Consider the following 27,305-nt stretch of genomic DNA (forward strand, 5'->3'; position numbering starts at 1 on the left):
TTAATAACTATATTTTTTTTTAGTAATGATTTTCACACTTCTATTTTGTACACTTGCACTCCTCTCTTTTATTTTTCTTTCTTATTTAATTGTCAAAGCATAAACACAATGAAATGAGTGTAAGGCCATGTTTGTTTGGCTTTAATCTAGATCACAAATGAGTATTGATTTCCCATTACATCAAGATAAGATGTTTGGCTAGCTGGAAAGAAAATGAAACAACCGAATTGATCGTATTTGACTATAATGAATTTTTGGTGAAGAGGGAGAATAGAAATATCAGGAGGAGGGTGGTATTTCTATTCCATGGAATTATAAGGAATACAAAATTACATCAAATACTCCTTTTTTTTTTATCGCACAAAATACCCTTTCTCACAAAAAATTACAATTCCTCTTGGCATATGTATAAAATTGCAGTGCGAAAATTGTCACCTTTTAAAAAAAAATAAAATAAATAGACATAATATTTTTTTCCGCTAAAAAAAGTAATTACACAAAGCATTCCAAATCCTTGAATATCTCTTAGCACAAAAGTCCTAATTCATAAGGATACTCATCTTCCTAAATTAAAAAGTGAGAGACATCATGACCACAATAAGAAATTAAGCCAATTAACAACGGAGTTAACAACGCAGTTTAGAGTTCTAAGGAGACCATCTTGAAAAGCTAGAGATTCGGTAACAATTGAATTACCTTTTCTAAATTTATGGGTAGATTAAATAAGTAAAAGTTTGTGTTAAAATAAAATCAAGATTTTTCCCATTGGTTAAGAAAAATCTAATTTTTCTACTCTATAATTGGCATCAATCGTCACTTTGCTGTGGTAAGATTTATAATCTAACTATCCAATATCGGAGCTCAGAAATAGAATTGCTATGTAACTCGAAATATGATGTTTGGATAGAATTAAAAAAAGTTATGGACTCGTTCGGTAATATTGCTCTAAACTAGTGATAATAAAAGGAAATAAAAAAATACAGAATAGGAAACAAGTAAAGATAAAAATTATCATAAGAAGCTATAATAATTTTGTTAAATAAAAAACTGAAAACCAAAAAAGGAACGTTCTTTTAACGGCATTAGTAACTTTGCAAAAGAGTCTCTCTTCTTACGCGCCACATAGTCATCGTCCTCCTTGGTTTACAATTATTAGGGCTTACACAGAGAGAGAGAGAGAGGAACCGCAAAGGGACCTTTAGGGTTAGGGCTTTGGAGCCATAGCCGCACCTTTGCAAAATTAATTGCAGTGTGTCTCTATCGTCCTCCGTAGTTTATATTATTAGGGTTCAGAGAGAGAGAGAGAGAGGAACCACAATCGGACTATTAGGGTTAGGCGCCTTTGGCCCGTTGCCTCAGTTCATAATTATGTCATTTCTTGAAGAATTTTACGCCAGTAAGCTCTCTCTCTCATTTTTCTTAAGTCATAATTACTGTCTGTATCGAAGTTATGGCTTTGAGTAAATTGATTAAAATTATTGAGCTATAAGTTTGTGTGATGTAAAAGGTGTCATGTTTTTTAGATTTCAAAGTTTTAATCTTTTGTGATTTCGCGTCCAGTATTTTTGTTTAAATAAGAAACAAAATTTCATTGAAATCAAGGGAAATGTGCACACAAAAAAAAAAAAAAAAAATGAAAGAAGAAAGCAAAATCAGGACTAGTAAGTTAACGGACACAGCAAACATATTAACACTCTTCCACTTCCTAAAAATAGAACTCTGAGAAATGTTTTCAGAAACATGTGAAACCAAAGTCCATAATGAAGCAAAAAAACAACAGTCTCCTCCACGGAACTTCAAATTCCTCCTTTTTGTTTTTTGTCAAAAATTATACTATTTTTTCCTTCCAAAGCAACCCAAAGTAATGCTTTCACTGCACATATCCATAGAATTCAACCCCTTTGTCTTCCCATAACCTCTAAACTCGATGCTAAAAGTACAAGGAGCGGATTACGTGAAAACCCACTCTATCATTGCTAGGCATAACGATCCCAAGTTCTTATGATACAATTTCAAGCAAAATGAAATAACTCGTGTGGAAAGGAGAGAAACTCTTCATAGTAACTGTCTTTTATCTTTATCTGGTTCCACTTTGTTCAAATTGTAACTGTGTATCAAACATGTGCCTTTTCACAGATATGGAGTCTCTGCCTAGTACACTGCAAAGGAATTATGCTTTGTTGCGTAATCTGGATAAGAGTTTACAAGGTATGCTTGTGCTGTCTTTCTCTGTTAAGTTCTATTATCGTCTATGTAACTGTTAGAATTTCTGTACATTTTACATTGTTTACAGTTCCTTCAGTTCCCCTGGGTTACCAAAAAAAAAAAAAAGGAAATTTAAGAAAGTGATTGATTTAAATTGAGTAGTGTATATTGCCAGTGGGTCATCCAACTAAGCTATGGATGGGAAGAGAAAAAAATGCAATCATCACGGATGAAGTATACTCAGTTGGTCGGGGATGCTTATTAGTCGCGATTATGTTCTTACATAGTTGTGAAGACATTACATATTATATATGCGATTAAACAAAAAGTCTTAGTATACCACAAAAAGTCTTATTGGAATTTGTTATAGTTATGCTTTGTGGTTGAGGTGTTCTTTGGTATTACCATTTTTCTTTTTAGTGTGAGCCCCCTGTTTTAACAATGTAGGAATGCTATTTCTACCTTATATTTTTTTTTTCTTGTGGTTGGGGAGGGAGAGTGGGAGATGTCTTTTTAGTAATATCGTCACCTGACACTTCATTTCCATCCTTTTCTTGTATTAGTAAACTCTTTCCATTAACAAGGAATATGAATGCTGTAAGAGTTGTGCATATGTGAAACTCAAAATTGTCTCATCTGTTTTGTTGGGTTCCTTAAGTAAACTGTTGTTTCTTATGTATATGAACAGATATCCAAAGACAAAATGAACAACGCTGTGAACAAGAAATAGAGGACATAAAGCGTGAAATTAAGTCTGGAAATATTACACCTGATGCTAAACTTATTAGATTCTCGGATGAGGCACTTGAGGAGCAAAAGCACAGCATTAGGATTGCAGATGAAAAGGTTATGTTGGCTGCTCGGGCATATGATTTGGTACATTGAACCTCCATCTTGCCCTATACCATATGATTACTTCACTTGTTGGTTGTTTTCCTTTTTTTTAGACCTTTTGTGATCTCTGGATTTTATTACTTGTATTCTGTTGTCCCAGAGCTGTTTTTGATTTAGTATGTGTTTGTGTATCTAGTGTCTTATATATTGTTTAGATATCTTTTCTCCCAGGTTAGACCCTACTAAAAACTTTATCCATGTGTAGATGGAGCACTGCATGCAAGATTATGCATTTGACTCCCTGCAAAATTTTTAGTCGTTTTTTATGAAAAATAATGTGTATCTATTTTTTAATGAGGGCATAACACTTCTACAAAGTTCAAACAAAATGTGTGCTTTTTTTCTTTCCCAGTGGCCTGAGTACAACTTAATAGTTAACATACTCTTGCAAGTCATGAAATAAATATATTGGCATTGATTTTAACTTTCAAACCTTTCTCAGAAATATGTTGAGATGCAATATTAGACTAGCATTACTTTTCAACAAATTCTATTTCTAGTGGAGTTATGGGGACACCCTGGTGGTAATAAATCCACTGGTCTCTACAAGGCCTTCCAGGGTTTGTGCCCTGGCTTCTGGCCCCTAATTGTCTAGCAAAAAAGAAAAAAAGTTCCATTTCTTGAGAGGTTGGTGTTCTCATTCTGAGTTCAAATCCCTACACTGCAACCTCCCAAGTTTTGTTTAATGGGGTTAGAATATAAAACACTGTTTGGTTATATCCCAACAACTTAAACTCCTAGAAATAATAAATCCAACAAGATTTATCATTATTATTGTGCTTTTTGCTGATAATGTCTATCTGTAATTAATGTTCAGGTGGATACACACATACAACAACTTGATCAATATTTGAAAAAATTTGATGAAGAGCTTCGGCGTGGTACTCTACTTTTATTACTTTTCCATCTTGTTGAGTCTTTGGCTTTTACACAGTCAAGACTACATTGAAAGGTTTCATAATTTTGTGAGGACTTAATTATTTCCGCCTCAGATAGTGTTGCTGCAAGTGGGTTGCCTGCTTCAAGTATCGATAGTGGTGCAAAATCTGGAAGGAGTGAAGGTGGCAGAGGAGGGCGTAAGAAGTATCTACCTATTCTTGATTCCTTGTTTATATTCTTTTCATTTTTCTGATTTTTTTTTTTGGTGCTTCTACCAGATTTTCCTCTTCTAACATTTATTGAATAAATTTCTGTTATAATAGACATGCTAAGTTACTTTACCTATTTACATTTCTCCCCTCCCGTCCCCCAGCCCAAAAAAGAAAAAGAAAGAAGATGAACACCAAGTTTGAAAGGATAGATGGAGATTATTAAAAAAGATAAGAGAGAAATTATTGAAACGGATAGAGATAATTTATTCTGAGCATAAAATAGATAATGAGGACAGAAGACAAAGGGAGTATGCGAGGAGCTTGTGACAAAGCAAGAAAGAAAGTTGAGAGTTTATAGTCTTGACAAAGATTTTTATTGGGACTCCTTAAATTTTGTAATTCCATTACTGACTTAGCTCATGATTTTTTTTTTTCTTTTCTTATTCCTTTACTAATCTGCCTCTAGTGAGGGGTAAATAGCTACAGGACTAACCCAAGATTTTCACAATTCATTGGTGGCTTACCCATAAATTTATATGTTGGAATTGATTAATTGTAATTATTAACACACTATTCCACACTTTTAGCCTATTTACAGGGCCAAAAAAAGTTGATTTACAGATGAGTTATAATTGTTTAGTGTCATTGTTATTATTATTATTTTGGGGTTACTTTCCCAGAGAGAGCATTCATTGTTTTGAGAATGTTAAAGGTAACATAATGTTGAGCCTTCTAGGTGGGAGATGTGAATGATATTATCATTTGAGCAGTGCTAGGGATCCCAAATTTGGATCCCAAACGATGTCTCAGTATTTCATTGATTCATACATGGCCCATCCTAAAGATTATTTAGTTTACAACAAGTAAAACACTGACGTGTATTGGGGATCCAAATTTGGGATATAAATTTGGGATCCCTAGCATTATTGTTATCATTTTGTTTCCTATGGACCTAGTGATACTTCCTTTTTCTGCAGAACAAGACAGGCAACAGCAGCGGCAGCAGCAGCAACAGAAGCAGCAACTGCAGCTGCCAATCCTACTGGTATGGATTTAGATATACCAGTGGATCCAAATGAACCCACGTACTGTTTATGTAACCAAGTTAGCTATGGGGAGATGGTTGCATGTGATAACACCAGTGTATGTAATTTCCCCCCTTTTTATATTTCTCTTCTTTCAGACACCCCTTTTATACACTATTTATCTGATAGAAGTCTTTGCGTCCAACAGTGCAAGATAGAGTGGTTCCATTTTGGTTGTGTTGGTCTGAAAGAACAACCAAAAGGAAAATGGTATTGTCCAGATTGTTCTGCATTGAAAAATCGTCGGAAAGGCAGATGATGCTGAGAACTTGTTCCTTTGTAGTCGTGATCTGAAATCAATGTCCCAGTAGCACCATGTTTATTTTTTGTAACATTTTCTTTGTTTAACTTGAAAATTACTGAATTATAATGCTTTTCAGCAAATTAGTTTTGTGTACCTTTTTATATTATAGAATTCAAGTCAGAGGTGGTTCCTGACGAAAGTGCTATTGTAGGTTAACTACTTGGATTTGTATTGTATTTTCAAGAGTTGAATGAAGCAATTAATCTCTTATTTTTCATTTTCACTGCTGCATGTAATTTGGCTGTGTTGGATGCAGGAACTTCCTAGGTTTTCTCAGTGCATTTGCCATTGTGATAAACTGAATCCACTTCTTTAATGAGATTCCATTCTGCTTTGATCAGCCCTTAATATTTTTTGTCTATCTACCCCTTCAAGACTTGTGTTTTGCTTTAACTTGCAAAACTTTAACATCGATTTTACATCACAAAATCTGAACGGGTGAGAATCCATTGAATTCAGTTCAGAAAAATAACAATTTTTCTCAAGCTCTCAAATGGGATACCACAATGCAGGATCTTATCATAGAAGCCCCCCTTTTCAATTACTTCGAATGACTCATTCATGCACACCTGACACTGACCTCACAAGGATGTTTAATGTAAGAACAAGATGAATATGGCCAAAAATGTAACATCAAACTTGCCAACCTTCAATACCCAAATTACTCAGGGAAGGGAAAAGTTTTTATTTGAAAAGAATGGTTGAGTACATTTGAATTCTTCCCCGCAACAACAATCATCCTGAATTATAGGAGCTACCTAAATGCTGATCTCTCACTATGACTACACATGATGCTTTGCGACCAAAACTAATCAAGATAATAGGGTACACACCCCAATGTTTGTTTTACATGCGGATTTGGTAGGAGGCCAAGGGTTGTCGAATGAGTTTAGGATGGAAGGACCCTCAATAATCCATGCCACCCATGCTGCCACCCATTGCCTTATCGCTGGGAAGTTCCTTCATTGACGTTGGGGGTTGCCCGACCCCCTGCCTCCCAGCGTCGGTCCACCCCTGACTAAGGGTGCTTTAAGTATTTTTTAAAATTTTACCTAAGAGGCATGTTTGCTTTATATATATCGAAGATAGAAGATAAACAATAATATTACAGCTGCAAAACCAGTTATTTTTATATTTTGATTAGTAATATATCTAAAGTTGGCAGCCTTTCAGCTAGAATTCCTTGACGAAACTCATCCAACTCTGAGAAGCCAAACCTCCTCCATTTGCGCCATATAGTCAACTCTTTATTTAGCCACCATAATCTGTCAAAAGGCAAGCACTTTAAGCTAGTCTATCTTCTTAAGTTGCACACAAGAATATTGCAGCCACATAACAATAATTATTTGTATATACCAATTAATAATTCAAAATTGGTGTAGAATCATATTGATTATATATATAGAATTGAGGTCGAGAGTGTAGGGAGGTAGAGAGATGGAGAAGGAGGTGGTTATAGTTGGGGCAGGAATAGCTGGTCTGGCAACAGCAATAGCCTTGAAGAGAATAGGAGTTGAAGCTTTGGTGTTAGAGAAATCTGAGAGTCTGCAAACCACCATGGGTGCTGCCTTAACTCTCTTCCCTAATGCTTGGTTTGCCCTTGATGCTCTTGGAATTTCTCACAAGCTCACCACACTTTATCCTCCTTGAAAAAAGTATAAACTCAATTAATTGTATTTACTTTCACATTATTATATATATGCACATATTTGCATTTGTTAGATTAATCACTAGTTAATTGGTCATCAAAGTTTTTAAATGATCAAGGTGGCATATGACTTGATCGAGAGAAGAGAGAATAGAAGCAAAGTTTCACTTGGAAACCAAGTACTTCTTTAGGAAACATTAAAAGCGTTTTTCTATTTATCAAAAACAAAACAATGTTTTTCCAATGACAGAAAGAATGACATTTTTTTTTTCCTAGCTATTTGAATTTTTAAACCAATGTTACAAGCGAAAAATGCATTTTGGTTACTTGAAAACTCTTTCAGCACTATATATCAAAAGTACTGCCAAATAACAAAAGTTGTTAGAGCATGTGCATTGCTAGGCTAAATGTAAAGCTAAAGGCAAGATTTAGCCTAAAATGTGAAAAAACCTCTACATTGTTGGGTCAAATGTAAGGCAATTCTTGCAATGACAAGATTTTTGGTTAAATTTGGCTCAAAATCTTGTTATTGCCTTTTGCTTTGCTAAGACAAGTGGAGCCCACAAGAGAGAAAAGTAGGTGATTGTAAGATAGTGAAGTCCATATATTGGCGCGCGATTGGTGAGAAGAGAAGATGCTGTCTTTTTGTGGGAGACAATGATATAATTATTAAACTATATTAATTTATAAATTTAAATTATAAAAGTATATATGAATATACTTAATAAATTAAATATCTTGTCTTTTGCTTTTAGCTTTTAACTATGTACAAATTTGTGCATTTGGCTTTAGCAATGTACATGTTCTTAATGTATTGATATCACATACCATTTTTAATTCTCATTTTGCTCCATATATAACAATAAACATGTCATTTAATTTGTACTCTAAGTGATAAAATACGAATTACAAAGAAAAGTTTCTCTATCACAACTTTGGCTTTCCATTGTAATAGGGGATACATAACAGACATTGACACCGGACAAATTCAAGAAGTGTCTTTCACCAAAACTGGCAGGTATATATCCTACTCATGTTATTTTTCTACCAACAGATTGTACATTAATTTCTCTTTCATATTAATATTACATTCAAATGAATCAAACTGGGCGTAGTATAAACCAATTAATTAATGGCTAAAAGTAAAAACTAAAAAGAAGAAAAAGGCCTATTTTTTAGCCCAAAACATGATCCTCAAGCACAAATTGGCCCGCATACCGAAGGTTATATCAAAGCCATCCGTTTTTTTTTTTTTTTTCTTTTATGAAACTGTTGAACAGTTTCTATACAACCCAGCTGAAATACAAATGTTCAACAGTTTCAACTCTAAAATCATATTAAAAGGATATTTGTACAAATGTCTAATATTCTTTTGTTACATATATATATATATATATGTGAAAAATGATATAGAGTACTTGGCTTTTAAGTGTGGCTAGTATCTTTTACACATTTGTATGAAGCAAAAGATTACTCCAAACCATCGGTAGAGTTTGTAAGACTACAAGTGATCCTGATCAAAAGGAATGAATGGAGAAACCAGCATGTCGACATATCAATCGAAAATTATGAAAATCTATAATATTCTTACCTATGGCCTTGCAATAACACGATGCGGAACAGTACTATTTTGACGGGTTATACACTTGTATCATGAGTTTTTTTTTAGCATTTTTAAAAATTCAGGTAGGCAATTTTTAACATCAAATAATTTATGTGAGTTATTTTATGTAGGGCTTCCAAAGTGGTCCTTTTATCAATTATTGAAAAAAGAAAAATAGGCGTATAAAAGCATGCATGAGGATCCCCAAATTCTTAATTTCGAACGTCATTATCTTTATGGTGGTTGTATATATAATAGATAATTAATTATATATATATGCAGGAGTGAAGTACTAAGAGGAGTACACCGTGGAGTGTTATTGAAAGCTCTGGCTGAGGAATTGTCAAAGGATGCCATCCGTTTCTGTTGTAGGATCACCTCCATTGTAACCCAGCACCCACAACAAGACTCATCCATTGCTATCATTCACATGGCAGACGGATCTGCAATCAAAGCAAAGGTCCTTATTTTAAATGCATGCCTATTTATATTACGTTCACCCCAACTACTTTAGGCCTGTATTTATTTTTCGGTTACATTCGAGGGAATCAAACACTGAATTTTGCCTAATTCTAATCCTATCTTATCCATTTAAATTTTTTAATTTTACAATTTATTGACTAACTTTTAAAATTCTAACTCAAGTCCAATAATATTGTAACTATTTCATGTTACATAATATTGGTCCATTAGTTTAATTTTTTTCACACATACCAGGCGCTGAGCATTCGACGGCCATATTCGAGTGTTCGGCAGTGCATTTTTATTTTTTTTCTCAAGTCCTGATTTGTCGGCTTTATATTAGATTTTAACTTTAAGATTTTGGGCAGAACCTAATATATAGTCTTTACAAACTTCATTCTATATCCCAGGAAGGTATGAGGTAAACCCGTACCTATACCCTCAAAAAATAAAAAAATAATGACATATTTTTTTGAAAAGACAATGATCAAAGGATTTTTTTAGAAAAAATAAAGGCTTTATTTGAAGAAAAAAAAAACTAATTTTGCCTTAATCCAATTTGGACTTTGGACAATAAATGCAGGCTTTGATAGGGTGTGATGGGGTGCACTCAGTGGTGGCCCGGTGGTTGGGACTGAGTACACCAGTTAGTTCAGGTAGATGGGCAGCACGTGGGTTGTCCACGTTTCCACAAGGCCATGGCTTCAATTATGAACTCCAACAATTTGTGACAGGCGATAAAAGGGCTGGTTTTGTTCCTCTCAATGAGAAAGAGCTTTACTGGTTCCTATTCTGCAAATTTACTCCCAAAGGTTTGCTCTCTTCCACCATCTTCATCAATCAAATTTAAATTTATTTCTTCTAACTATTGGGCATTAATTACATGGTAAAAACAATGCTATTTCAGGTAAAGAGATGAGAGGCAACGCGAAGTTGATACAAAAAGAAGTAATTGAAAGCTTTGCCAAAGACTTACCTCTGCTCTACTCTAGAATTGTCCAACATTCTGATCTTTCCACACTAACATGGGCTCCAGTGGTGTTCAGGTTTCCATTGGACATGCTATTCACAAGTGTAAGTCAGGGAAATATCACAGTGGCGGGTGATGCCATGCACCCTATGACACCTGATCTTGGACAAAACGAATGTCTAGCACTAGAAGATGCTGTCGTTTTGGGACAACAGTTCAGGGAATTGATTAGCCATAGCAAAGGACTTGTGCCAGGAGAGGTAGCTGCAGCCTTGAGAAGGTTTGCTCAACAAAGGAGGTGGCGAGCCGCTGGCCTCATGACAACCTCTTATTTGTCATCGTTTCTGGCTCAAGGCGGAGGAGGGTCTGGATGGTTCATGAAATTGTTAAGAGACATGGTTTTCAATAGACTTCTATACAGCCGTATATTCAATGTTATACATTTTGATTGTGGGAAGCTGCCTTGTATTTCCTCAAACTGTGAGTTGGAAGTTGGAACATCGAAGGAAGGAAGATTGATCAACAAGTTCCCCACATCAATCAAAGGAACGGACATGAACATAAGTTAATAAGTTAAATCGATCAACTACGGGCAATTCCTTCTACCCATTTTGGCTATGTAATGATCTTTTGACTATGGATATATTATATTCACATGTAATTTCATGTTATACTTGATGCCAATCCCATGATTTATGGGATGACTAGGGGTGTCCATCTGATATGGAATCTAAATGTATGAAAAATTCAAACCCAAGAATGATGAATGCTTATTTGGGCCATCTACATGATCCTGTAGTAACAGTCGCCTCCATTGAGAAGGAATTGACAGGCTTTGTCACAATGGCACCTGAAGTGAATGACCAAGCTGTCATCCTTCTTCTCCACATTTACAAATTCCTCTCACAGTTAACCTGCAACAACAACAACAACAATGAAATGTTTACTTTATGATCATTAAGTATTTCATGGTTGACATCAAATTTTCAAATTAAAGAATCTGAAAATACCAAAATCACTGCTTGCTTTGATGGGTTGTTTAGAAAATGCATGAAAAATGTAGGAGAAACCAAATTTTCCATCTTGGGGTTCGATTATTTCAGACCCAAGAAAAAAAACTCAGCATATTTGACCCAAACAGAGAATTATGAGCAGAACAAGCTGGATGAGGGAAAAGTTAATACTGAGCCCATATCAACGTCATGTTCATCATGCCCAACATGCTCTGACTACAAAAAATGTGAACAAAACCTACCAATGATTGGTTGTTATAAAAAGGGTGACAATTGGAAACTTTAGTCTATATTGCCCAATTGCCACATATTTTTGTTAAAATCAAGGCACTTTAGTCTTTATTGCTTAATTGTCACCCCTTTTATAGCAATCAATGAGAATGATTTTTGCTCACATTTTTTATAGTGTGTGCTCGTCCGGCTTAGCCCATCCTTAATGAGCTCATCTTGGCACTCATCCTTGGGATGTGATGTTTTGTCCGATGTGCTCTAAAACGATCCTGGTGGGACTAAATAACCAAGATGGTGGACAAAAACAACTATCAAAATGGCCAAGACCAACAAGTGGCGGTAGTAGCAACAAGACCGACGTCTCCTCATCCTGAGAGGCGTACTAGTAATGCCAGGATGGCGGCTCACGCAAGAGGTCCTGTTAGAAAGACTCTTGCTCCTACTCCCCTTTTTCAATTGGGCACCAGAGTCATAACCAAAGACTACAACACCTCCAGGAATAGTACATGTATTTCAACCAATGTGAAAAAGATAAACCAATTTCCAAAAGGGTAGGACTATATTGTTGTGCCTGCATGCAGATACTTTTGGTAAATGCACAATCTTTAAAGAGATGATCTATGGACATACGGACAAAAAAAGAAAAGATCCGTGGACTTAATCCACACGGACAAAAATTTCGACACAAATTACTTTAATTTATACTTGTCACAAAGTTGTATTTGCATGGACTTTATATATATGTCCAAAAGCCAAAGCATCAAACTTTAGTTAGCAATTGCCAATTGACTTGTATGCATTTGATCTCATTCATAGAAAGTTGATGGCTAGTTCACTATTTTCATTTAGAGCCGTGAAAGAAAAATATGAACAAGATTCTCAAATGCAATTTCTAACCAATGGTTAATTTCCATCTTAGATATAAAAAAAATGAATTTATCAACTAAATGAAGACATTTGTAAGTACTGAATCAAGACACCTGTTTAAAAATTTCACTTGAGGCAGCAAAAGTCGAAAGAGAAACCATTAGAAGTACGTGGCAAATACGAAATTGAAGTCTTTAGTCTTTTCTTGGCAATGTTGGCTGAAAGTTCTATTATATATTCTCCCAACAAGATAAGCAAAGAAAGAGAGAGAGAGAGAGAGAGAGAGAGAGAGAGAGAGAGAGAGAGAGAGAGAGAGAGAGAGAGAGAGAGAGAGAGAGAGGGATGGCAACAGAAAAAGTGGAGGATGTGGTGATCGTGGGGGCAGGGATAGCAGGGTTGGCCACTGCATTGGCGCTGAAGAGAGTTGGGGTTGAAGCCTTGGTTTTAGAGAGATCAGATGGGCTCAGAGCCATGGGGGCAGCCTTAGGCCTCTTCCCCAACGCTTGGTTTGCTCTTGATGCCTTGGCTGTTTCTCAAAAGCTCACTTCTCTTTATGCCCCCATCAAAAAGTAAATGCTCTCTTCTCTAGCTTCTTTAACTAATTTCCCACGTACATTTGTTGTTGTTGTTGTTGTTTTTTTTTAATTAATTTTTATGAGTGAATTTGTATTTTTCTTAGTTTTGTTTCTGTTACTGCATCAACAATTTTTCTTTTCGGATTTGTTATTAGCAAAATGTTTGTAGAATTTAAAATTATGTTGACTAAAAGTCTAAAACTATGAAGCAAAGGAAGTTTTCTGATTTATTTTTCATGGTAGTCAACAGTATCCTATATTGGATTTGACAAAAAAAGGCTAAATTAGTTATGAAACATTGATTGAAATGAGATATAGATTTCACTTATTATGTATTTCTAATTTGAGCTATTATCAGGGGATACATAACTGATCTTGATACTGGAGCAATTCAAGAAGTTTCTTTCACCAGAAGCAATGGGTAAGCAAGGTGTTATTGTGTTCACTTTCTACACCTGCTGGAACTGAAACATATTAATATGCACGTCATTAGGAATGTAGATCCACAATTGATTTGAATGTTGTCATCTTTTACATGGAAACACTGAAACAGTGATACAGTTGGACCAAGATCAGTGCACCGGAAAGCCTTACTCGAGGCTTTGGCAGATGAATTACCAATCGATTCAATCCGTTTCTCTTCCAAGATCACTGGAATTGAGACCCAACAACATGAAGGCTCATCCATTCCCATTATTCACATGGAAGATGGAACTATCATCAAAGCAAAGGTAAACTGCCTAATACAGAAACCCACATACAATGTCTATATATAACTAGTTAAACTTTCTCTGTTCCCTTCCTGTATTTTTCTCTTTTAATTGTATGTTTATCAATTATAGGTTCTGATAGGCTGTGATGGGGTGCACTCAGTGGTGGCACGCTGGTTAGGACTTGCTGAACCAGTGCATTCTGGTCGATCAGCAGTTCGTGGCTTGGCTGTGTTTCCTCAAGGCCATGGACTCAGCAACGATTCGCATCAGTATGTAGGATCAGGCAGAAGGGCTGGTTTTGTTTCCCTCAATGACAAAGAGATTTATTGGTTCTATACTTGTGTATCTCCAGCAAAAGGTTCAAAATATCAGACCATGCCCTTTATTTTGGACACAAGCAATTTATCTAAACATGCTGCTCTAATAAGAACCACACATGTAACATAAACATTTCTAAGCTGACTTGAGAAAATTCTGTGTAACAAATTCTGTACACATTTTATTATACCATATAACAAAAGCCAGAAATTAAATAAGACCAAGCTAAAGTACTAAGCTCTATTACTGTAAATTCTATGTTAAATTTTCTTTCATTGTAGGGGTAGATGTGGCTGGAGAGCCGGAAGCAATACAAAGAGAAGTGATTGAGAATTATGCCAAGGACCTGCCTCCTTTATACCTAGACATTGTGAAGCACTCGGATCTTTCAACATTGATATGGGCTCCACTGATGTTCAGGTATCCATGGCATGTAGCATTTGGGAACCTAGCCAAGCAAAACATCACAGTGGCTGGCGATGCCATGCACCCCATGACACCAGATTTAGGACAGGGAGGTTGCTCAGCATTAGAAGATGCAGTGGTTTTAGCCAGACACATACAGACATCCTTTGTACAAAATGGAGGAGTTGTGCCAACAAAAATGGCTGGAGCAATCGGAAAATATGTGGAAGAAAGAAGATGGCGTGTCGTCGGGTTGATTACGGGGTCATTTGTTGCAGGATGGGTGCAGCAGGGAGGGTCTGGATGGGGTATGAAATTCTTGAGGAATGTCATATTTTACAGGTTCCTTTTCCTTAAGATTGTTAGATTTACACATTATGATTGTGGAACACTGGACAAGATAAACTAGATTCCCTCCTCTAGGGAATTAATTATTGACCCCCTGGCCCCCTCCCCACTTTCCCAAGCAACTAAATAAAAACAAGTGTGCAACTCTACACATATGCTGATCCGTCTCCTAAATGCTGAGCTCAAGTGCAGATAAGGGTTATTAATATTGAATTATCAATTTTAGTAATTTGCTCAGTGTCTAATATTTTGTATCCTTTTAGTTTGTTGTAATTCTAAATTTTGTGGTAGAAATAAGTGTTGGAAAGTTGAAAAATTAGAGATTAATTGGATTTGATTTTGTGATTTCTGAGTTGAATAAGATTGACATATGTTTATTTTTCCTTGTTGAGTATAGATTAAGTTTTCTTTCCAAGTTGGATATGTAATACATTGGTTTTAATTTCTATAAACAAGGAAATGTTTTTGACAAGAGTGCTTATATTTCCACCCAATGTCCTATTTACACACCCACCATTAAATTTGAAAAAAATTTAAAAACACTTCTCACCTCTCATTATTCCTATTACACCCTTTAATCGATCATATACCAACTCAAACACCCACTTACTAACATTCTTCCCATCCCTTTAACTATCATTTAACTCACCCATCTTTTTCCAAATAGAAGAAAAAGTATCTTATACTCATCATATAATTCATTGATAGATTCCAAATTAAATCCCTAAGGTTAATATTCAATTTCTAAAACATTAAAGTATAATTAATTCTTGAACTAAAACTATAAATAAATATATAAAATGGTTTATGATATAGAATAATCATACATTTTAATAGATTTAAGGGCATCTACCAAATTGTATTAGAGGTGGCCGGGCCGGAATCGTGTTTTCTTGTCGTGCTCGGGCCGGCATCATGCTTTCATGCCGTGCTTGGGCCGGTTTATATAATTAAGACTAGGCCCGGCACAGCCCACGGCCATCGGGCCATTCTTGCTCATGCCTTGCCTTAAATGGGCCGGCCCACAAACCTTTTTTAGTTTTATTTTTATTTTTTAGAGTGATAAAACTAATCTTATGATATTTTTTCTTGTTTATAATTAAATATTAACATTATTTTTCATGAAAATTGAATATTTTTGTTGAAAAGTTCTTTAAAAATGGAAAAAACAATGTTAAAATAGTCGTGCCTAATTTGGGCCCATTTCGTGCCCGTGCCCGTGCTCGTGCCGTGCTTGGCCCGTGTCGTGCTCGTGCCGTGCCGTGTCCGATGAGTTAAAAACTTCGGCCCGACCCAACCCATTTAATCGTGCCGTGTCGTGCTCGGGCTGGCCTGACCCGTTTGACACATCTAAATAGTATCATTGATTTTAAGTTTTGGTGACAAAGTAGAATTATGGTTTATGGAAGAAAAGAATTATTGAAAAAATGTGGGGGGGGGGGGGGGGAGATGATAGTTAAGAGGTGTGGAAAGAGTCTTTAGTAAGTGCGTGTTTGAGTTAGTACATCAATAGGCATAATGGGACATAGAAATAAATATTTATATTTTTTTCAAATTTAATGATGAGTGTAAAAATAAGATGAATGGGGAAATAAGAAAGAGTGTGAATATAAGAACTCTTTTGACAATAAGAGGTCATATAGTTTTTTTTTTTTTTTTGCATACAAAAATAGAGGTCATATGACCTTGTGATGTAGGGGATGAATCTTCTCTTAAGATAGCGCATTTGCGTGCCTCAACTCCAATAAGTTTTCTCAATAACATATATATTTTCCTATTATATATTAGATATCATATTTTATAGTGTAATTAATTTAACGTTATTAATATTATTGTGATCTAATATTTTTGTGAAGCATATTTCAGGAATTCCGGCAATATTTCCAACAATCTAAGAGAAGATTCCACAGAATTTATGTTTAAATTTTAAAAGTCATTTTATGTTTAACACTTATTTCAACATTTTTGTATTCATTTTTTTGTATTTGATTACTTAAATAATTTATAGATATTTTTGTTCATATATGGATTACACATACTTCATATTGATTGCATCTCTACTTGAATGGTAGGTATCAAATTGCATATCGATGAATTTCATCCACAATATTTATTATGTTAATGTTCAATCTACATGTTGTGTCTATTGTTTATACCCCACCCAAAATGGGTCATGACCCACGTGAATATTTTTTGAATTCAAAAAAAGAGCTTGCTGTGTTATTTCTAGATGGATGTTAGCAAGTTGAAGTAAAAGGAGCTAGGGCCAGCAAGTATATATTAATCAAAGAGGAATCCTATCTACCTTTTCCACCGACCTTTTTCTTTATTATATATTCTCATTCCACAATGTATTTTCATGATTGAAACCGTTCATTTTGTTAGATAATTATTTGAAAATCATTTCTGCAAAAAATCAACTAAATCGAAAATCGTTTGAGCATGTAATCATTACAAATAAACTAACGATGAATCAAATTGTTACTAAAATCATTTATGTATTTGATCACAGTTACATAACCAAACGATTTCCGATTTGATTGATTTTTTGCAGAGATGATCTTCATAGTTAGATCTAAAAAATGAACGATTCTGATCATGAATTTATAATGCGGAATGAGAATAATAAAAGAAAAGGTGAATTAGAGAAGGTGGATAGCATTCCCCTTAATCCAAAATTCTCTCGGCTGTCCATATTGCATGACTCTCGGCTGAAAATGTTTGCAGCCCAAAAAGTAACCCAGCTCACTCTTAGCTTATGAACAGTTGTCTACCACTCAAGTAGCTCATCTACAGTTGTCTACCTACTCCAAAAAGCAAGTCATTTTAAGCCACACATGCGGCTACAAAACTTGGAGACAAAGTAAATGATCATTATAAAAGGAAGTTCACAAGGCAATTTCAAGAACCTCTCTCCAACACACACAACCTAAAAAACTCACAACAATGTGAATCTCTCAACAACCTTTTTGCTCCCAAATCATCATTAATTGTGGCTTTTAATTTCTCAAATTTCTCTTTATTTTCATTTGCATAGCCTTTCAAAGCCCTTTTTAAATGTATTTCTTTATGCTTATGCTATTTCCTTGTATTTTGGGTTTTTCAAGAATTCAACTTTTTCTTTGAATTTATTTTAATGTTATTTTCCATTAGGCTCTCTTTTAAATTCATGTTGCTCTTTATTTACATTTTTTGTTGTTCATTTTCAAAGTCATAGTCGATCTAGGAAAGAAAGAACCTAGATAGGTTTTCTGTTCATTTTCCTATCACACAATCGTTGGTTAAAAGTCAGATATTTAATTTGGCACATTTAATTCTATTTATTTTTAAATATTTTCACATTGAATATTATCTTTTTCTAATCGACTATTCCAAGCCGATTAGTGGCACACCCGCGTCCACGTGTAAGGTTAGAATTTTCATGGCAGTGGCATCGTTCCCTGTAATGAGAATGTCATCCACATAAATTAAAATTGCAGTAAAGGAATTTTCATTTACCCAAGTAAACAACAAGTAATCGGCCTTGGATTGTTGAAAGCCAGCAGCTCGAATTGCAGTGGAGAACTTTGAGAATCAATTGCGAGAAGCCTGCTTCAAACCATACAAAGATTTGTTCATGCAACACTAAATTCTCCCCCTGTCAGCTGAAACTAGGTGGAGGAAGCATGTAAACTTCTTCATAGAGATCACCATGAAGGAAAGCATTCTAAACGTCTAACTGATGAAGAGACCAATTGTTTGTAGCAGTAATGGCAAGTAAACAACAGACATAAACAAGTTTGGTTGTTGGAGAAAACATGTCATGGTAGTCAATGCCCTTTGTTTGTGTGTAGCCTTTGACGACGAGATGACCCTTATACCTTTTAATAGTACCATCCGAGTTGTACTTAAGTTTGTACACTCATTAACAACCAATGGGCACTTTCCCAGGAGGTAAAGGAGTGAGGGTCCAGGTTTGATTGTGTTCAAGTGCTTGGATCTCAGAAACCATTGCTTGCCGCCACGTAGGATCTTTTTCAGTTTGAGCAAAAGTGTTAGGTTCCACAATTCTAAAAATAGTAGCAACAAAAGAACGATGTGAAGGGAAAAGACAATGATAAGAAATAAAATTGGACAAAGGATAACGAGTACCTGATGGAGGAGATGGCTTTGAATTTGACACTGGAACTTGAGTAACAGCTGGGAGCATACATAATCATTGAATGGGAGTTTGTTTGGGACGATCATAATGGCGAGTAGGAGGTGGTGCATGACGGGCTAAACGAGATGGTGCAGATGGACTTAGAGGGACGACCAGACTTGTTTGTGTAGTGTCAGTTGGAGCATCACCAGGAAGTATAAGATCTAGAGTGTTGGTGGTTAGTGGAGGGTCAGTAGAAGGTAAGGGTAAAACAATGTCGTCTTTGGAAATGGGTGTGGTAGTAGAAAATGGAAAAATAGTCTCATGAAAAACGACATCCCTACTCAAAAAAAATTATTTGGTTGATAAATCATACAATCTGTATGCCTTCTGATCGAAAGGATACTCGATAAAAACACATTTTCGAGCACGAGGACCAAATTTTTGAGGTAGGTGGACATTGGTGGCATAAGTGAGACAACCAAAAACTCGTAAGTGATGATATTGTGGTGCTTGTTGATAAAGAAGCTCATAGGGAGTTTTGTTGGACAAAAGTGGTGTTGGTAATCGGTTGATAAGATATACGGTTGTAAGAACGCATTCACCCAAAAAAATTAATGGAAGTTGAGATTGAAAACGTAGAGCCCGTGCCTTTTCTAATATATGATGGTGTTTACTTTCAACTACACCATTTTGTTGTGGGGTAGATACACATGAGTGTTGATAGACGACACCAAGCTCACGAAAAAAATCACGCATAGAATAGAACTCACTCCCATTGTCAACACGAATTTGCTGCACTTTATGATTAAATTGAATTTGAGTCAAGGCAAAAAAAAAAAAAAAAAATTCAAAAGGCCTTGTGTTTCTTATTTGCTTCTCATTAAATAAACCCAAGGGCAATGAGTAAAATCATCCACAATTGTCAAAAAATAACAAGCACCAGAATGAGAAGCAATCATGTGAGGACCCCAAATGTCACAATGAATTAAGGCAAAAGGTTTCAAAGTAGAAATTGAACTTAAACCAAATGGTAACCGAGTTTGTTTGGCCAAAGGAAAAATATCACAAAAATTTTTATGACTAAGTGAAATATCAGAAATAGATGAAGATAACAACTTATGACGTGCAAGCGAAGGATGATCGAGACGCCTATGCTATAGACTAGAGTAAGAGGCGACATGATGAGATGAAGGGACCGATGCAATGGTGGGAGAGATGTAGTAGAGACCTCCACGCTGCTTAATTACCCACTCCAATTGTCGTGTTCGTAGCCAAGTCCTGCAAAAGGCAAAAATCAGGAAAAAAAAAAAGAAGCACAACATAATTTAAGGATTTTGTGAGTTTACTAATTGACATGAGATTAACTTGGAAAGAAGGAACACACATGACATTATCAAGGGTAAATGTAGAGTTGAAAGCAAAAGTTCTAATGGAATTGATATTGGCTTTTTCACCAGTAGGCAATTTTACTGGTAGAAGATGCAAATTTGACAAATAATTGGTTAGAGAATTGTTGAAAGTGATATGATCTATAGTGCCGCTATCAATTATCCAATCATTAGAAAAAAAAAAAAAGGAATTTGTAGAAGAATTGCAAAATGGGACTGTCAAACCTGCGACGTTTGCGTGTGGCGCCTGAGCATTATTTCCCATGGCCATTATTTGTTCGCACTGTTCTGCAGAGAGATTTGGAGCAATTTGAATGTCTTGAATGGTAGAAACAGAGGAATAAGAATCAGCATGTACATGGTTCACTTGAGTCTGTTTTCCATACCCCATTTGTGGCTTACTAGATTTGTCATTGGATTTGTGTGGAGTTGATGGCCAGGTGGGAACCTATGCAACTAATAACAGGTTTCAATGGTGTGGTGGTCTCTGTCATAGTGAGTACAATGGAGAGGCTCATTTTTCCGATTGTTTCTGCTAGTTCTATAGCTTCTGGATGCTAACATGGCTGCACTTTTGCCAACGACACGAGAGACACCTAATTCACGTTGCTTTTCTTCTTGAGAAATAAGGGCATATACTTGGCGAAGAGAAGGCAAAGGTTGCATGAGGAGGATCTGACCTCGAACAACAGCGTATGATTCATTCAAGCCCATAAGAAATTGCATCACTTTATTTCTTTCCTCACAGTCTGTATGCAACTTCATAGCACCACATGTACATGAGGGTGCATCATTGTAGGAGCTAAGTTCATCCTAGAAACCCTTCAATTTTGTGTAACAAGCAACAACAGACATATGGTACTCTTGGGTATGAGAAGATATGTCACGTTGAATCTGAAAAATTTTAGGTGCGTTACTTTGAGAAAATCGGTCTTTGAAATCCAACCAAACTCTGTGTGCCGTCTCTGAATATATTATGATGTTTGCTAAATCAGAGTCAAGAGAATTCAGTATCCATGAAAGGATCATGTCATTGCAGTGTTGCCAAAGCGAAAAATCTAAAGGTTTCTTCTCTGTTGAAGGTGTCTTGATTGTACCGTCAATGAATCCGATTTTGTTCTTTGCTCTAAGAGCGATGCACAAAGAACGGCACCAAGTGCCATAATTGTCTCTAGTCAATGGTTTGGACATAAGAACTATGCCTGGATGATCCGAATGATGGATGTAATAAGGACTTGAGGGATCGTTTGTTCCTTGCTCCTTATTACTTGTTTCTGACTTAGTAGGATCACTCATGGTGATGAATAAAAGGAGGGAGGAAGAGATCTCTCAAAGATATAAAACACTAGGGCTGAGAAAAAGAACGACAAAATAAACACAGAGGTCTTTGCTCTGATACCATGTGAAACTTTAAGGAATAAGAAATTATGTTATATTTGTTCTATATACAATTGTACAGGGAAGACTAATATATAGAAAGCCTACAACAATTAATTACATTGATTCCTTCAGTAATTGAGCAAACTCATAATCAAAGGAAGAATTATATGATTGTCAATCTTCTTAAATCTTGCTCATTAATTTATGATTTTGTAATAGGCGGGTTCGACATTGAATTTTAAAAAATAATTAATTAAGGTGTCACATCGAGTCAAAGCGGTGAAAAACGAGTCAAAGCTTAGTGAGTAAATTAATAAAAAAACCTTTTTAAAATGTGTGATTCTTTATTATTTTATTAAAATAAGGATGGACATTTGTAACATTACAAATATTATGTGTGTTATTTTTCAAAGCAAATTTCAAGGGGGACTACTCAATCATTATCTGCAAAAAGAAAATTACAAAGCAAAACTCCTACTACAACAATTCCTCCTCCAAGAAAAGCCAAATGACAGCACGAAGAAAATGGCTCCAAATGGACTTTATATGTCCAATAGACAAAAACATGCATCAAACTTTAGTTAGAAATTGCCAATTGACTTGTATGCATTTGATCTCATTCATAGAAAGTTGATGGCTCACTATTTTCATTTAGAGCTGTGAAAGAAAAATATGAACAATATTCTCACATGCAATTTCTAATCAATGTTTAATTTCCTTCTTAGATATAAAAATTGAATTCATAAACTAAATCAAGACACTTACTTGTAAGTACTGAATCAAGACACCTGTTTAAAAATTTCAATTGAGGCAGCAAAAGTGAAAAGAGAAAAACCATTATATTATTAATAAAGAATTCGAAGTGGCGAATACCAATTAAATAGAAGCGAATTGCTAATTGAAGTCTTATTAGCTTGTCTTTTCTTAGCATGTTGGTTCAAAGGTCAAACATGGCGTCTATTCTATTATATATTCTCCCAACATGAAGTCTTATTAGCTGGTCTTATAAGCCATACTTTAGAGAGAGAGAGAGAGAGAGAGAGAGAGAGAGAGAGAGAGAGAGAGAGAGAGAGAGAGAGAGAGAGATGGCAAGAGAAAGAGTGGAGGATGTAGTGATAGTGGGGGCAGGGATAGCAGGGTTGGCCACTGCATTGGCGCTGAAGAGAGTTGGGGTTGAAGCCTTGGTTTTAGAAAGATCAGATGGGCTCAGAGCCATGGGGGCAGCCTTAACCCTCTTCCCAAACGCTTGGCTTGCTCTTGATGCCTTGGCTGTTTCTCACAAGCTCACTTCTCTTTATGCCCCCATCAAAAAGTAAATGATCTCTTCCCTACCTTCTTTAACTAATTTGCCACATTTGTTTTCCTTCTGTTTTATTTTTATTTTTTATAAATGATAAATTTTACATACTACGAGAAAGAAAGTAAAATGCTCATCAGCTCATTCACTGTGTTTCTGAAATTCTAGAACACAAGTATTTCTATTTATTAATTTTTATGAGAGTGAGATTTGTATTTTTCTTGGTTTTGTTTCTGTTACTGCATCAACAATTTTTATTTTTATTTTTCGGATTTGTTATTAGCAAAATGTTTGTAGAATTTAAAATTATGTTGACTAAAACTATGAAGCAAAGGAATAAGTTTTCTTATTTATATTTCATGGTAGTCATTAGTATCCTATATTGGATTTGACAATAAAAGGCTAAATTAGTTATGAAACATGAGACGAAATGGAGATGTAGATTTCACTTATTATGCATTTCTAATTTGAGCTATTATCAGGGGATACCTAACTGATCTTGATACTGGAGCAATTCAAGAAGTTTCTTTCACCAGAAGCAATGGGTAAGCAAGGTGTTATTGTGTTCACTTTCTACACCTGCTGGAACTGAAACATATTAATATGCACGTCATTAGGAATGTAGATCCACAATTGATTTGAATGTTGTCATCTTTTACATGGAAACAGTGATACAGTTGGACCAAGATCAGTGCACCGGAAAGCCTTACTCGAGGCTTTGGCAGATGAATTACCAGTTAATTCAATCCGTTTCTCTTCCAAAATCACTGCAATTGAGACCCAACAACATGAAGGATCATCCATTCCCATTATTCACATGGCAGATGGAACTATCATCAAAGCAAAGGTAAACTTGTCCTAATACAGAACCCACAATCACATACATTGTCTCTAATTAGTTAAAGTTCTCTGTTCCTTCCTGTATTTTCTGTTTTACTTAATTGGATGTTTATGAATTATAGGTCTTGATAGGCTGTGATGGGGTGCACTCAGTGGTGGCACGCTGGTTAGGACTTGCTGAACCGGTCCATTCCGGTCGATCAGCTGTTCGTGGGTTAGCTGTGTTTCCTCAAGGCCATGGACTCAACAACCATGTGTATCAGTATGTAGGATCAGGCAGAAGGGCTGGTTTTGTTCCCCTCAATGACAAAGATATTTATTGGTTCTATACTTTTGTATCTCCAGCAAAAGGTTTAAAACATCAAACCACAACCAATTTATCTAAACATGCTGCTCTAATAAGAACCAAACTTGTTACATCAGCATAGCTAATTATAAGCTGACTTGAGAAAATCTTGTGTAACAAATTTTGCACACATTCTATTATACCATATAACAAAAGCCAGAAATTAAACAATACCAAGCTAAAAGATTATGCTCTATTACTGTAAATTTTATGTTACATTTTCTTTCATTGTAGGGGTGGAAGGAGAGCCGGAAGCTATACAAAGAGAAGTGATTGAAAATTATGCCAAGGACCTGCCTCCTTTATACCTAGACATTGTGCATCACTCGGATCTTTCAACATTGACATGGGCTCCACTGATGTTCAGGTATCCATGGCATGTAGTATTTGGGAACCTAGCCAAGCAAAACGTCACGGTGGCTGGGGATGCCATGCACCCCATGACACCTGATTTAGCACAGGGAGGTTGCTCAGCATTAGAAGATGCAGTGGTTTTAGCCAGACACATACAGACATCCTTTATACAAAATGGAGGAGTTGTACCAAAAGAGATGGCTAAGGCAATTGGAAAATATGTGGAAGAAAGAAGGTGGCGTGTCTCCGGGTTAATTATGGGGTCATATTTTTCAGGATGGGTGCAGCAGGCAGGAGCTGGCTGGGGTATGAAATTCTTGAGGGATACTATATTTTACAGGTTCCTTTACCCTAAAATTGTTAGATTTACACATTATGATTGTGGGAAGCTTTCTAGTGAATCTCATTGTGGAGAACTGGACAAGATAAACTAGATTCCCTCCTCTCGATCGGGAATTAATAATTGACTCCCCTCCCCACCTTCCCAAGCAACTAAAGAAAACAGGAATGTGCAAGCGAAAATGGGCAATACTATTCAGTAGAAGCCAACAAGCCTAGTGTATTACTATGCATGCATGCTGATTCTTCTCCTAAATGCTGAGCTCAAGTGGGATCAGGGTTATTAAAATGAATGGATCAAGTTTATTAATTTGCTTAGTCTAATATTTGTATCTGTTAGACAAGGAATCCTTGCAGCCCAAGATTAGTGTAGGGTTATCCTAGTTTGTATACATTTGTATTACTTGTTTACCAAGATTTGTTCTTTAAGGTTTACACGTTTGTACTTGTATAAATGGCCCTTTAACATGATCAATAAAGTCAAGCAATTGCATAATTCTACATGGTATCAGAGGTTCTCACGAACTAACGTGGGTTTTCTCTTCTTCTCTTTTCTTTTCCAAACCCTAACCTACTCGAGTTTCCCTTACCTTTGTCTCACCAAATTCGACTTTGCAATGGCTCCCTCCATTACTGCCGCCAGCTCCTCCTCCTCTTCCTCTACCTTACCCGGTCCCAGTGTCACTACTTTCCTCAAATTATATATATCTAAGACAAATTATCTCCTTTGGGTTAGTCAGATGAAACCTTTCCTCATTGGCCAAGATTTGTTCCTTGATCGAGGTTTACACGTTTGTACTTGTATAAATAGCCCTTTAACATAATCAATAAAGTCAAGCAATTACATAATTCTACAGCATCTTTTTAGTTTGTACTAATTAAAAAATTTGTTGTAGAAATGAGAGTAGACCCCATGTTTTGACCTGGTCAAAGTTGCTTATCATCATGTGCTAAGTGGATTTAACTAATCTTTAATAAACTCCACTTGCACTAATTAAGGATTTTATTATTCATAAAATATCGGCTTTGCCACGATATTGGGTTTAATAATATCGGCTTTGCCACGTGTTACCATCGAGTGCGTGTTCCAAGGTGGATCAGCGGGAGTGACATGGCGAGACATAATTGGTGATGCAGGCGGAGACAAGAGTGGAGCAGAAGGCCTATTATCGAATTGTGGGGCAGATGTGGGTTGTGGCTGTTCACTGGCAGCAGTGGGCTGCGGAGACACAAGAGCAGAATTGGGCTGGCGCAGAGAAGAAGAAGGTCCACTTGGGCCAGAAGGTGGAACCGGGCTAGTCTAAGAAGACACATCTGGGCTGGGGTATAAGGGTGATGCTGGGTTAGGCGCTGGGACCGGAACAGATGTAGACCCAGTCCGGTCCACTACAGTCCCCCCCTATCTTTTTTCTTTTTTTTGCTTACATTTAATTAGGGGTGGGCACGGTCCACTACAGTCCAGTGCTCACCCCAAACTGCATATTGGACTGTATAATTAATCTAGTCCAGTCCAGTATTATAGAACTGAAATTTTTGGCTCAAAACTGGACCAAACTGAACTAGAACAGTTCCAGTTCAATCCAGTTTACTGTTTCGGACTGGGCCTTAGCCCAATTAAATTTTTGGGCCAAAAAAAATTTTAAAACATGTTTTTTTTTAGTTTTTAACAACAAATCACAATAAGTTTTCCATATATGAAGTTATAATTATATACCACATTTAGCAATCATGAGGATGATTTTTCTACTCAAAATTGCACTTATGACATCAGAAACAGAAGGATCATACATTCATTCTTCATTTACAACTCACAAGACAAGAAGAACCAGTAAAATTTTATTCATTTACTAACATAGAAGAATTCCAACAAAGTACACTTCATCATCTTCTCACCTTCAGAATTCATGCAGTATTCCACATCATGTACTTCAGTACAATGCAAAGGGAAAAAAAAAAAAACAAGGAAAAGATTCATCCAGTCACAATTAACCAGATGATTGGTAATCCATCCACCTAAACCATCAATTTGTACAGCTGACACCTTAGAACCATGAGTGCTTCATCTGAAATGGGTATCATATAAGAAGACTTCTTATGGGGAAAAAATATAGACCCAGGCCTGATGAGCACTATTTATTAGGTATCATCTAAAAAATATTTCTGAAGAAATAAGGGAAATTCCTAAAGGTTGATAAGCACTGCAAGTCTGCAACAGTAGTGGATTTCATCCAAAAAGAATCTTTGTAAAGAATTGAATGAGTGTTGTATCTAAAAGGGTATGATCTAAAACCAAGAATGAAACAACAACCTAAGCATGAGACCAATGTGACTGAATTGGGTATCAAGAAACGAATCTAAATGTATGAAAAATTCAAACCCAAGAATGATGAATGCTTATTTGGGCCATCTACATGATCCTGTAGTAACAGTCGCCTCCATTGAGAAGGAATTGATAGGCTTTGTCACAATGGCACCTGAAGTGAATGACCAAGCTGTCATCCTTCTT

At 36.0% G+C, this 27,305-nt stretch overlaps 4 protein-coding genes and 1 pseudogene across 5 annotated transcripts; 4 read left to right on the forward strand and 1 right to left on the reverse strand.

The window, feature by feature from the left end:
* The first annotated feature begins 1,095 nt into the window (after window positions 1-1,095).
* LOC147283769 (PHD finger protein ING1-like) lies at window positions 1,096-5,796 on the forward strand. Its single transcript, XM_086244186.1, has 7 exons — window positions 1,096-1,396; window positions 2,137-2,208; window positions 2,894-3,081; window positions 3,917-3,980; window positions 4,092-4,182; window positions 5,168-5,333; window positions 5,424-5,796. The coding sequence occupies exons 1-7, from the start codon at window positions 1,369-1,371 to the stop codon at window positions 5,532-5,534; spliced, it is 720 nt and encodes a 239-aa protein (XP_086100312.1). The 5' UTR covers window positions 1,096-1,368; the 3' UTR covers window positions 5,535-5,796.
* Window positions 5,797-7,016: 1,220 nt separating this feature from the next.
* Window positions 7,017-10,899, forward strand: LOC147283770 (monooxygenase 2-like; annotated as a pseudogene). The gene is made up of 5 exons (XR_015122508.1): window positions 7,017-7,234; window positions 8,183-8,245; window positions 9,113-9,290; window positions 9,876-10,104; window positions 10,200-10,899. The product of XR_015122508.1 is annotated as a monooxygenase 2-like (transcript).
* Window positions 10,900-12,704: 1,805 nt separating this feature from the next.
* Window positions 12,705-15,114, forward strand: LOC147283771 (monooxygenase 3-like). The gene is made up of 5 exons (XM_086245106.1): window positions 12,705-12,942; window positions 13,307-13,369; window positions 13,502-13,679; window positions 13,791-14,019; window positions 14,261-15,114. The coding sequence occupies exons 1-5, from the start codon at window positions 12,716-12,718 to the stop codon at window positions 14,791-14,793; spliced, it is 1,230 nt and encodes a 409-aa protein (XP_086101232.1). The 5' UTR covers window positions 12,705-12,715; the 3' UTR covers window positions 14,794-15,114.
* A 5,585-nt stretch (window positions 15,115-20,699) lies between these two features.
* LOC147283772 (uncharacterized) lies at window positions 20,700-21,539 on the reverse strand. The gene is made up of 2 exons (XM_086245586.1): window positions 21,195-21,539; window positions 20,700-21,056 (listed from the first exon to the last, which is right to left on the reverse strand). The coding sequence occupies exons 1-2, from the start codon at window positions 21,537-21,539 to the stop codon at window positions 20,700-20,702; spliced, it is 702 nt and encodes a 233-aa protein (XP_086101712.1).
* A 1,169-nt stretch (window positions 21,540-22,708) lies between these two features.
* LOC147283773 (monooxygenase 2-like) lies at window positions 22,709-25,234 on the forward strand. Its single transcript, XM_086245587.1, has 5 exons — window positions 22,709-22,935; window positions 23,403-23,465; window positions 23,590-23,767; window positions 23,883-24,111; window positions 24,341-25,234. Exons 1-5 carry the CDS (start codon window positions 22,709-22,711, stop codon window positions 24,892-24,894), a joined length of 1,251 nt encoding a protein of 416 aa, XP_086101713.1. The 3' UTR covers window positions 24,895-25,234.
* The last annotated feature ends 2,071 nt before the right edge of the window (window positions 25,235-27,305 follow it).

The sequence above is a fragment of the Dryas octopetala genome, chromosome 5 (assembly GCF_963921425.1).
Source record: "Dryas octopetala chromosome 5, drDryOcto1.1, whole genome shotgun sequence".
In the NCBI taxonomy this organism is placed as follows: Eukaryota; Viridiplantae; Streptophyta; class Magnoliopsida; order Rosales; family Rosaceae; genus Dryas; species Dryas octopetala.